The sequence below is a fragment of the Caretta caretta genome, chromosome 1 (assembly GCF_965140235.1).
Source record: "Caretta caretta isolate rCarCar2 chromosome 1, rCarCar1.hap1, whole genome shotgun sequence".
Taxonomy (NCBI): Eukaryota; Metazoa; Chordata; order Testudines; family Cheloniidae; genus Caretta; species Caretta caretta.
Genome location: NC_134206.1, coordinates 271,457,868 through 271,470,738, shown reverse-complemented (window position 1 = coordinate 271,470,738; position 12,871 = coordinate 271,457,868). Strand labels below are relative to the sequence as shown.

General features: G+C 42.3%; 1 protein-coding gene across 2 annotated transcripts in view; it reads left to right on the top strand.

Annotated features, from left to right (window-relative positions):
* The window catches only part of PLXNC1 (plexin C1), a 96,505-nt gene that overhangs the window by 49,255 nt on the left and 34,379 nt on the right, over nucleotides 1–12,871 (top strand). For both annotated transcript variants that reach the window (XM_048835577.2, XM_075124285.1), the window contains 7 exons: nucleotides 4,338–4,517; nucleotides 5,705–5,792; nucleotides 6,338–6,544; nucleotides 6,642–6,836; nucleotides 7,872–7,974; nucleotides 11,327–11,428; nucleotides 11,775–11,878. In XM_048835577.2, the coding sequence (XP_048691534.2) occupies nucleotides 4,338–4,517; nucleotides 5,705–5,792; nucleotides 6,338–6,544; nucleotides 6,642–6,836; nucleotides 7,872–7,974; nucleotides 11,327–11,428; nucleotides 11,775–11,878 (979 nt within the window). The remainder of the gene's footprint in view (nucleotides 1–4,337; nucleotides 4,518–5,704; nucleotides 5,793–6,337; nucleotides 6,545–6,641; nucleotides 6,837–7,871; nucleotides 7,975–11,326; nucleotides 11,429–11,774; nucleotides 11,879–12,871) is intronic.

The window sequence follows — 12,871 nt, the reverse complement described above, 5'->3', positions numbered from 1 at the left end:
TGGCAGACCCCAACATCTGTCCCACCAATGGGCAAGAGGGTGGACAAAAAGTATTACGTGCCGGCAAAGGACACAGAATTTCTTTTTTCCCCACTCGCCTCCCAATTCCATCATTGTGGATGCCGTTAATGCTAAGCACCGACAGCACCAGTTTAAGTCCACTCCTTATGATTGGGACTGGAAACATTTAGATCTGTTTGGCAGGAAAGCATACTCATCAGCCACCCTCCAGTTCCATGTAGCAAACTACCAAGCCTTGCTAGCACAATATGACCATCAGAACTACAAAAAACTCTGTTCCTTTATTGACACACTCCCTGATTCTCATAAGGACCAATTCAAAACCATAATTAACAAGGGCCAACAGTTGGCTAAGATGTCCCTCCAGTCTGTGTTAGATGCGGCTGACATAGCAGCATGATCAATTTCCACGGCTGTTGTGATGAGACGGGCTTTGTGGCTTCATTTGTTCAGCTTCCCTAGAAAAGTTCAAACCACGGTGGAGGATCTTCCTTTTGAGAAAAAAAGTTATTCGCAGAGAAGACTGACATGTCTCTCCACACGCTGAAGGATTATCGATCCCTTGGGAGCTATACTCCCATCTATAAAAGAAAGTACAGTCCTCCACCACCATTCAAGCCCTGATCAGTGCAGTATGCATTTCAGGACTCCTCTCAAAGATCTTATGAGCCACAGAGGAAGAAACCGAGGTTCCCCAGGCGAAAGTAATCGGGACCCCAACTGACTTTATCTCAGCCCTCCACTGTGAAGTGGCAGTTTTGATGGGTTGGTCGAGGTGCCCGTAGAACACTCTCCTCGCCATCTCAAACTGGAAAACCTCGCCCATCCCTTCGGAGACCATCTCTCCCCATTCCACAGCACATGGGAACAGATAACCTCTGACAAATGGGTACTGGAGATTGTCCAGAATGGAAATGCCATTCATTTCTCCTCCCACCCCCTTTCCAAACACCCTTCCCTGTCTCTCTTCAGGGACCTTTCTCTTGAGAATCTACTACATCTAGAGGTAAACCATCTCGTCAGCGTAGGAGCCATAGAACCTGTGCCCATACATCTCAGAGGCAAAGGCTTCTACTCTTGCTACTTCCTGATACCAAAGAAAAAGAGAGCTTGGAGACCCATAATGAACCTCAGAGCGCTCAACAAATACATCAAAGCACAGAAATTCAAGATGGTTACCCTATCAATGATTATTCCAGCATTAGATAAAGGAGATGGGTTCTCAGCCCTTGACTTTCAAGATGCCTACTTCCACATTTCTGTCATACTGAGTCTCAGACATTACCTCAGATTCATGCTGGGCCAGGACCACTACCAGTATAGAGTACTCCCATTTAGCCTCTCATCGACCCCCAGGGTATTCTCCAAGGTCCTTTTGGTAGTGGCAGCCCACTGACACTTTAAGGGCATCCTGATTTATCCTTACCTGGAAGACTGCTTTCTCAGGGCATGGTCCTTCACAGAAGCCCAATGAATCACTCAAAGCACTCTGGATCTGTTTCTGAATCCGGGCCTGTAGAGCAACAAGCAAAAGTCAACCTTAACACATGTATAGATGTTAGAATTCATAGGAGCCATCCTCAACTCTGTTCAGGTGAAGACGCTGCTCTCACATCACAGATTCCACCATCTGTCCTCGTTGATAGAGACAGTACAATCCAGCCCCCAGATTTCAGCCAGACGTTACCTACAGCTCCTGGGGCACGTGACCATAGGCACTTCGGTTATTGCTCGGGTCAGACTATGCATGAGATGCCTCTAAGCATGGTTCAGTTTGGTTTACAGGCCGAAGAGAGACAACATAAGCAAACTTGTATCGATGCTCACCAGGGTCAAATAATCCTTAGACTGGTGGAAGGACCCAGTAAATGTCTGTATGGGAATCTGATTTGTTCAGTCTAGCCCATCTCTACTTCTGACCACTGATGCATCCCTCATAGGATGGGGCGCACATCTCAATGGTTGCCCGATAGAGGGCAAATGGTCTCCAGCAGAGACATGCCTTCACATCAACCCGCTCAAACTCAGAAGAGGCAGCAACACACTCACTTCTTCCTGCTGATCAGAGACATGCACACAAGGGTCATGATATACAACATGGCCTGCATGTATTTCATAAACTGGCAGGGAGGCGCCAGGTCTCTTTCCCTGTGCACAAAGGCAACTCCCACAATATCCTAATATCAGCAGCCTACCTACTTCCCAGTAGGTACACAATACGACGGCGGACAGTCTCAGCTACAAATTCCCACATGACCACAAATGGGAGATAGTCGGTGACATATTCCGACAGTGGGGGACAGTAGCAAAGACCTGTTCACTACTTACCAGAACAAGAAATGTCCACATTATTGTTCCAGAGCAGGGATTGGACTACACTCCATGGGAGATGCTCTTCTTCTTCCATGGGACAGGGGCCTTCTTTATGCCTTTTTCCCCATTCCCTCTATTACTGAAAGTCCTGTTGAAAGTAAAAAGAGAAAAAGAAAACATCATACTGATTGCTCTCACATGGCCCAGATAGACATAGTACCCTTATCTGTCACAGCTGGCATTATATTCACTGATGACTCTTCCAATCACTCCTTATCACCTGTCACAGAACGAGAGATGCACTCTCCATCCCAATCTGTGGGTTTTCCAGCTCAAAGCATGGCTCCTTTGTGGTGCCAGCACATGGACACATCTTGCTTTGAGGAGGTATAGGAGGTGCTGTTACGCAGTAGGAAAGGAACTACTCGTCTTACCTATCTGCAAAAATAGAAAAGATTCCAGATATGGTACCAACCTGAAGGCGTCGCCCATTATACAGGCACCCTACCAGTAATCCTGGACTACCTGTTGGCTCTCAAGAAATTGTGACTCTCCAACACTAAAGGTCCATTTAGCAGCAATTGCAACCTTCCACCAAGAGGTAGAAGATTACTCAGTCTTCTCCCATCCAACTACAAAGAGGTTTCTTAAGGGCATAATGAACCTCTTCTCACAACCTACACTTCCCAGTCCTCAATGGGATCTCAACCTAGTGCTAAAATACTAGGTAGACTGCCATTTGAGCCTATGGCCACTTGCTCATTAACTCACCTTTCCATGAAGACAGCGTTCCTCATAGCCATCACCTATTCAAGAAGGATAGGGGAAATAGCAGCTCCAATGGCGCATCCGCAAAGTCACGCTTTAGACCACATCCAAAGTTCACTCCCAAGGTGACGTCCACATTCCACATAAATCAGCTTATTCAGCTTCCAACCTTTTATCCCAAACCTCGTCAGGATAATAGGAAAGCCATCCTTCATATGCTTGGTGTGAGGAGAGCTTTGGCCTTCTATTTCCAGACTCTTCCTCTCCATTGCAGATAGATCAAAAGGTACAGCGATTTCAGCTTAGAGACTCTGCAAGTGCATATCGGGATGTATTATACTGTTACCAATTGCGCAACGTAACACCTCACTCTGCAATATGCATGCTTTCTACAAGGCTGATCACCTCATCGGTTGCCTTTTCCAAGAGTATCCCTGTATCAGAAATCTGCAGAGCAGCGACCTGGGCATCTGCATATATCTTTGCAGAACACTATGCCATCTTGGGGGATTCAGCTGCAGATGCCAAATTTGGTGCTAATGTGCTATCATCCATATCAGACTCAACTCCAAAGTCCCTGTCTCCAATGGTGGGCACTGGTCAGGAGTCACCTATAGTGGAGCACCCTTAGGGACATTACTTGAAGAAGAAGAGGTTACTCACCTGGTGCACGAATGATGGTTCTTCGAGATGTGTGTCCCTATGGGTGCTCCATGACCCACCCTCCTCCCCTCTACTTTGGAGTTTTTGTCATTGACTCTGTGGTAGATAAGGAACTGAGGAGGGTTGGCCTGCACATGCTGGCTAGCCTCGTGGCAGGTGAGGAGCAGCGCATGTGCGGGCAGGACGGACAGCTACCAAAGTTCTCCAGCCAGCAGCGCAAGGACGCAAACACACCTACAGTGGAGCACCCATAGGGACACACATCTCAAAGAACCACCATTATTGCACAAGGTGAGTAACTTCTTTCTGGGAGAGTCTTTTCTCCTCTCTCCGCCTCTTCAGTTTATGGCCTGCCTGCAGTAACATGGAGAGATGATGGGGGCTTCTGTCAGTTTGTTCAGTGCTACTTGGACTGCATTGCATGGGAGCTCTGATCAGACCCAGGGATTCTACAAGATCTTCACTTGGGGCTCTATAAACAGCCACATGTAACTCCAGAGTCACAGCTTGAGTGTCTCTGTCATAGTTAAAATGCTGCAAAAACATCTGCACTGTTTTTCTTTCTCTTCCAGCATACAAGTCAGCAAGGTGTTAAATGACACACATGTGAGATTCTCTCTCCCACCTCGACGCAAAGAGGCCAAGAGTGTATGCATAAAGGCTAATGGCGGTAAATGTTCACCACCAATCACAGTATATTATGTCTCTCAGCCATCATGTACTAAAATGGAGCCAAATATCACTTGGGCCAGGTAATTCTTGTTTTTGTTTTTTGTTTTATTTTTATAGATTTAATAAAGCTTAGTCATACTATGTTAATATTAGTAAATTTAACTGGCTGCCGGGTCCTCGGCTGGTGTAAATTGAGTGTTTATAAACTGTATATTGGTTTTCAGTGAAGCTGTACTCATTTACACAAGATAAGGTTCTGATCCAATAATCCAGTTAAGCACTGCTATAACCCATTTGGGTGGAGGGCAGGGAAGAATTTAGCCCAGTGAATTGAACTGAAGCAATATTTAACATGCAAAGATGATCACTGTAATTAAAAAAAAAAGATACATTTGTGGTAAAGTACAAAACTATTTTTAACCCTTCTTAATGGTAAATGAAAAATAAACCTTGGTACTAAACTGAGTTCTAAAATGAGAGTGCCAGGGTAGCACAAACATATTTTGATTTCCCCCCATGATTTATTTTGACCATACATTGTGAATTTCCCCTTCATCTCCTGAAAACTAGCTGCAGAGATTCTCCTTTACATTAAAAATATCTTTAAAAAAAAAGAAGTGAACTGATCATAAAAATGAAAATTCCCCTTCCTTGAGTAATATGTATGAAATGCCTCCACTGACTTGTCTTTAGGCCAAAGTGCCAGATGCTTCCTGTGAGGTACTCTGCATCTTCATCTCCTACTAAAAGACAACAGGAATTGTGCATAGTCCTAGGTTGCTCCAGGAGCAGCAAAACAATGTGATGCTCCTTGTTCAAGGTAGATCTTTGGCTTATGCTCTGGCGTTAGCCCTCAGTGAGCACAATTTTGGTTAATACAAGCAAATGCATTGTTGCTACTTGAATGGAAGAAAATGTATGACTAACTGAGAAGTATTATATGCCTATAGATTATTAGATCATTTGGGGCTTGCATTGGATCTCTCATGAGCAAACAGGATTTGCACCATGAAAGAGGAATGCAACTATATTGTATCTTTGAAAGTACTTTCAGCTTAATTTTGTGTAACTGGAAAATCAGTCATACAAATTACCTAGCCCTGCAACTTGTTTTTATCTACTGTTACCAAGGCAAAACGTTATACACTGTGACTAGTAGTTCCTTCTTGAATAAAAAGTTTGAAATGTAAACAGCAAAAACAAGATATGTATTTATTTGTGGGGAAAAACTAACATTAACCCTTCAATTTTTTAATTTTTTTTATAGTGGCGGTCGCAAAATAACCCTCTTTGGGAGAAATTTTAATGTGACAGACAGTGTCATTATTTCAGATGACCAGAGATTAAATTTTACTGTAAGTCTTGAACTCCTTTGCAGTAACAAAGTACGTGTTTTTAAAGGACTCACTTTTGTTCTTAAGCTCTTTCAAAAGCTTAATCACATGCTTAACTTTACTCATGTGAGTAGTCCCATTGAAGTAAATGGGACTACTCATATCAGTTAAATTATGTGTGTGCCTAAATATTTGCAGAATCAAGGTCTAAAATAGTTATTTCCCATGCATAGTTCTCCAAGGCCTCAAAGTTCTAAGGATTCTCCCTCCTATTTTCTTGTTTCTTCACTTCCCAAAAGGCCATGCAGCAACCCTCTCCATCACCAACATAGACACAGCCTTAGAAGAGTGCATGGCTGGTGCTATGATTGGTACTTAAAAGAACAATAATGACCAATACGGAAACTACTTCAAATTTTGTACACAGCGTATTGCTCTTAAATAGAAGGTTTATCAGTTTCCCATGTGATGTCAGCAGGATTTTAAAGTGCTATTGAGTGCCTCAGTTTCTCACTGTCTGTACCTTGGAGTACTTCAGCACTGACAGTTTTGCTGTTTTTCCCTAGGTCTCTGGATGTCCTGGAAGTACTTCTCCATGTAGTTTCCTAACACCAGATGTTAGCCTTTCAAAAGGGAGTAAAATTGTTAATGTGTCACTAAAAGTGGAAAATGTCCTTATACCTTGTATTAAATTACAATATTGTCCTGACCCTATATTTATTGACTATCAACTGCATACTGAGATGGACCCCCATCTGGAATTAAAATTATATGTAAGTTTTTAAAAAATCAAACAAAAATTCACATACGATAGTTTTAAGTTTTACCACATTTAATAATAGTTTCCCATTTCAAATTTGTACTCTTCAGAAAAAAAATGACATCTTAGATATTTCTGAAAATGAGATTGGCGTTACTCTTACTCACATGATGAATGGTACACTTTTGGAAACTATAATCTTCAGTGTTCAAAATATTACCAAAACTCCAGATCGTAGTACTATACTGTGCAAAGTCAAAAGGGAAAAACCAGGCAAGATTGAGTTATCCACTGTGAAAGTTTGGGTGAGTAAAAATTCTTTCTGCGGTGATTTAACATTGTTTAGTTTTTATGCTTATAAAATAGGTCCAAAGATGTTAATCAGCTGATCATAGATATCCTTTATAATTAAAGAGTGAAATAGCATTATAATATATCTTACCTAAAATAGTTCGCAGCCAAGTTGTGACGCTGCACAAGCTCAGGTTTAGGTGAACTTGCAAGATCTGTCCATGTGTATCTGATAAACTGTACAAAAACTTCAAGACCTGTGGCTTATCACAGTGTCTCATGAGGAGTTCAAGGGACTAAGTTCTGCTCCTCTCAACCTCCCTGGAGCAGAACCAATGCAGAAGAGAGCAAGATGCATGCTTTGCAGCTGTGCCATCTGTACCACCTTCAGGGTGTGGTTGGTTGAACTATAGCTCCATTGGTTGAAGTAATTCCCCATGGAGGATGGGGAGGTAATCCAGGGGCTGGGCTAGAGAGGTGTGAGCCTCTGCGAGGGCAAGGAAGGGACTTAGGTTTGGTGCAAGGCCTCTACCAGAAATGTTGTTTTTCTTTGGTGTTGACTTGAGCCTTACATTTGTCTTTCTGCTGATCAGGGTAGACATCTGCAGTGAACAGAGCAGTTTTTGACTATGAAAACTTGTTTTTACTCTCTTGAAAATGCCAACATTTTTGTTTGCAGTGATTCTGGTGAGTGCAGATACTTGGCTGGTTTGAGGCCAAAATCTGCCTTTGCTTACACCACATTAATTTCAGTGTGTCTAGCCTGAAATATAAGTGATGGCAGCATTTGGCTGGTTGTGAGTAGTTTTACATTTTTCACACAGCACAGTTCTGTTCTTTTGGTTTAACATAAGATATGCTAAATGTTATGTTTGGATCGGTTCATATATGTTTTTCCAAACTGCTTTTTCCTTCCCGATGATTTACCTAGTCAGGGTTCATCACTTCAGCTGAAGAGACTAGTTGCTTTAGCCACTGAACATGATCTTCTGCAAACATGGACTAGAGTAGTTGCATTCCACTAATACAGCTGTCTATTTTTCCATTAGGTCAGATTAGGAAACTTTACGCAGGAAATTCAAAAGAAATCATTGCACAAGTATTTGTATGTTCTGACTTTGCTTCCTATCTTATTACTGGGTGTAATTGTTGGTAAGTACTGTTATGCATTATTAGTTTTTGATTTGCTGAAAGAGATAATTACTGGGTATACCTTAAAAGTGTCTGGGATTGTCCAGGATGATCACAGAAAGTCTGATATTTTCCCCAGGTCCAGTTGGGAACAGTTAGGTAGATTATTTTGCTCTGGTGGTAAAGTTCATCATCACAGACTACAAGATGTAACAAGGCTGTTTCAGTTGTCAGTTCTTCCAGGAAATGCACCATGTGGTCATGCAAGATCTAGGAACTACAGCCCAGATCCTCAAAGGTCTTTAGGTGCCTAATTCACATTGACATCAGTGGGAGTCGGGTGCCTATATACCGCTGGTGATCTGGGCCTACATTCCTACATCACAAGTTAGCGCCTTCCCAGTTGTCAAAACAAAGCTCCCCAAGGGCGAGTGTCCCAGCACAGTTGCTTATCATCAAACAATGGTTGTGATCATCCCATTTTAGATGACTCATTAGTTTAATTAATTGTAGTTAGTTTGGTGAGGGGTTTATTTTTCACCCCTTCTTTTCATTATTTTAATTCTTCCATATTTTTACTCCATCATATTTTGTAGTGAGAGGCATGTCTTCGCCTTTACTGCTACCCTTGTCAGTGCCTCTCCTCTCTCACAAGTGTTAACTAAGCAATTTGGAAATACACATGCCAACTTAAAATATTTCTCTTTCTTGTAAAATCAGTCATGTTTGAAGAGTTTTATTCCACTTTCTGTCAGATGCTATGGCTTAGCATGCAGATTTGAGTGTGTTATTTGTTAAAAGAAAGTCAGCCTGATAATTCTGAGATCTAAATAAAAGGAGTGTGTTATTAAAGAGTGCCTTGCACAATGGGATACTATTGTCAGCGGACTGTGTCATAAGCAGTCGAGCCTAGTTGTCGGAGTGGGAGTCAGGCCTAGGGTTCGGAAGGGGAGTCAGGCCTGGTGGTCGGAGTCTGAAAGCCAGAGCCCAGGGTTGAGAAAGGATTAGAATCAGGAACCAGGGCTGAAGGCAGAGGTGAAAGTAAGCCAGTATGGTCCAGTATGGCTTACCAGCAAGAGCTGGTATGGCGTACCCGACCGGCTTCCCCAGTCGGCAGTGGCCAGAGCCTTGGGCCCTTTAAATTGCAGCCAGAGCCCTGCTGCCGGAGCCCCTGGGTAGTGGAGGCAGCTGGGAGCCCCGGGGCTCGGGCGGAGATTTAAAGGGCCTGGGACTCCACTGCGGTAGCGGCGGCTGGGAGCCTCTGGCCCTTTAAATCACCGCCGGAGCCCCGCCGCTGCTACCCCAGTGCTCCGGCAGCAGGGCTCAGGCAGTGATGTAAAGGGCTGGTTCTGAGCAGGAGCAAGGCTGGGACAGGACAGGAACAAGGCTGGGTACAGAGCAAGGTCTGGGCTGGAGCTGTGGAGGAGGAGAGCAGGAGCAGGATGTGGCAAAAGATGAGACAGAGAATCAGTGGGCGTGTGTGTTGAGCACCCAGTGAGCTACTGCTGCTCCAGAGTTTAAGAACCGCCTGTGACGGGTTGGATCACAGAAACCCCGTTGGGGCTGCCAACTGCTATGCCAAGATTACTTCTGCCCCTGCTTTCCCTGCCAGCTTGGGACTCCAGAGCCCTGCCTGGCTGTGCCAGACACGCTTGCCGGCCACAAACACAGACCCAGTTCTGAACCACGTCCCACAAACTGCCAGCTTAACTGAAAGCAGCTGAAGAAGTGTTCCTGTCTTTAACACTCAGATGCCCAACTCCCGACGGGGTCCAAACTCCCAAAAAAATCTGTTTTCCCCTGTATAAAGCTTATACAGGGTAAACTCATAAATTGTTCTCCCTCTATAACACTGATAGAGAGAGATGCACAGCTGTTTGCCCCTCTCTCCCCACATATTAATACAGGGTCAGCAACCTTTCAGAAGTGGTGTGCCGAGTCTTCATTTATTCACTCTAATTTAAGGTTTTGCGTGCCAGTAATACATTTTAACGTTTTTAGAAGGTCTCTTTCTATAAGTCTATGATGTATAACTAAAATATTGTTGTATGTAAATTAAATAAGGATTTTAAAATGTTTAAGAAGTTTCATTTAAAATTAAATTAAAATGCAGAGACCTTCCCCCCCTAGACCCGGGCAGTGTGAGTGCCACTGAAAATCAGCTCGCGTGCCGCAGGTTGCCTACCCCTGTATTAATAGATACGCTGGGTTAATTAATAAGTAAAAAGTGATTTTATTAGATACAGAAAGTAGGATTTAAGTGGTTCCAAGTACTAACAGACAGAACAAAGTGAATTACCAAGCAAAATAAAATAGAACACGCAAGTCTATGTCTAATACAGTAAGAAAACTGAATACAGATAAAACCTCACCCTCAGAGGTGTTCCAGTAAGCTTCCTTTTACAGACTAGTCTCCTTCTAGTCTGGGTCCAGCAATCACTCACACCCCCTGAGGTTACTGTCCTTTGTTCCAGTTTCTTTCAGGTATCCTTTGGGGGGTGGAGAGGCTATCTCTTGAGCCAGCTGAAGACAAAATGGAGGGGTCTCCCAGGCGTTTAAATAAACTTTCTCTTGTGGGTGGATACCTCTCCCTCCCTCTGTGTAGAATTCCAGCAACAAGATGAAGTTTTGGAGTCACATGGGCAAGTCACATGTCCATTCATGACTCAGAACGTACAGGTAGCAGCCATGGTTCACATGCTACCGTGAATGTCCTCACATAGACTTCTTATGTGGATTGGAGCCTTCGAAGATCCATTGTCCGTTACGTGCTTCTTCTCTGGGCACTTAACTTGCAAATTCCTTTCTAAAGAAGCTGACCAAATGCCTTATTAAGGTTATTTAAAATCAAACAAGTATACAGCCAATATTCATAACTTCGAATACAACAATGACACATGCATACAAATAGGATGAATATATTCAGTAGATCATAACCTTTACATAGATATGTTACATGGCATATGTAGCATAAAACATATTCCAGTTATGTCATACATACATTCATAAGCATATTTCCATAAAGCCTTATGGGGTGCACCATCACACCGGCTGCTGGCTTCCTCAGCTAGTCAGGCAGAGTGGTCTGTCAGGAAGCCTCGCTGGTTTGTTAAGGTGTCAGGAATACAGAGCAGGTGCAGCTACAGGGCTTTACTCCTGAGGCCTGGTCTATGACTAGGACTCCTTCGTGCTACTAAAATGGAAATTAATAATAAATAATAATAATAATATAATTCAGAAGAACATTACAGGAGATCCTAGTTTGTCTTACACTCATTTTCATTTTATTGTTAGTATTGGTATATACAGCAGATTTGTTTGGCTTATTTCTATATTCAGTATCTAATACAATTTTCTTTCAATTTTTTTTTAGTTGCAATCATAGTAACTAGGTACAAATCCAAACAGTTAACCCGTAAACTGAGTCAACAAATTGAACTGTTAGAATGTGAAATTCGGAAAAAAATACGTGATGGTAGGTCTCACATTTTTAAAATATTTTGTTTCATAAACTCCATTAATCAGAAATAGAATAGTTTGGAATGTGAATATCAGAGTTTCTTATTAATGTTGGTGTGCAGTAGTAGCTAATACTAGAAACTAATAGCATTGCATGTAACAATTCACTTCAGCAAAACTTGAAATACAAAAAACTGCATCCAATCAGTGTTTTCCATCCCACAGAGATTCAGCTAGAAAAATAATGCATCAAGTCTTAGAACTGTTTTTAAGAACATCTTTTCAGGGTCGTATTGAAAGCTGTAATTGTGAAGATACTTTTGCGTTATCAAAACTAACATTCCAGGGGGTTGTTATTTCAGGATTTGCAGAACTACAGATGGATCAATTAGATGTGGTGGATAGTTTTGGAACTGTTCCCTTCCTTGACTACAAACATTTTGCTCTTAGAACTTTCTTCCCAGAGGTAAATGGTTGCTAATCTTTTAGGTGTAATCCTTCCACGGTAATGAAGGTAGTTGTCAAGTAAGGACCAAATAGCTCGTGTAAATATCACCATGTGATTTGCACAGGAGACTTTGTATACTGCTCCAAATCCAGTAGAACAGTGCTGGGCAAACACTGGAGGGGCGTGTTTAGATCTGTTGATTGTAGGTTCTGTAAAACTTCATATGCCCCAAGTCTAAATTTTTTAACTAATTTAACCCTAGTGTCCCCTTAATTCATATGTGTTTAATGATTGTGTGTGCCATGTAAGAGTCTCTCATAGTCTTGCTTCACTAGATCTGCCTCCCTTCATGAGACTACCATTCCTAAACCTGCATTTTATCTGTGGTTTTTATCTCTCACACGCTCACCTGTCTGTACAAAACTTAATTAAGTTAAACAGTTCGGCTAACATGTTTACATCATGGGACTTCCTCATTGGCTCAGCAAGATGAGGAGGAGGCCTTACAAGTTCTCTCTCATAAGCCTGCACATGAATTAATTTCAGTAAATTAAATTAAAAGTAGGAAATGAAAAATGGAAAGTGATGTTGACGTTCTGGTTCAAGCTACAGATTACCTTGCCAGAAATGTTTAGAGGCGTGACAGTGGTCCCAATACAGGACAGCACTAAGCACATGCTCAACTTTAAGCCTGTGCTTTAATGTTGTCCTACATAGGGACTGGCTTAAGCAAGTGTTTATATGTTGTCTGAACTGGGTCCAGTGTTACTTGCAGCATCATGACATTTAATAGCATAAGAACAATGGGGGAAATAATTTCCCTGGAATAGCTGGAATGATACCAAACTGGGGAAGAAAATACCAGACTCAAATATCTTTCAAAGTTATATTCTGAAACTAACCAAAACTAACCATGAGTTTTTAGTATAATCATCTAAGAGCATCAATATGGACAACTACTTTTCAAAAACAAATACTTAAACGGAAAATATTTTGTTGTATAACTGGCTC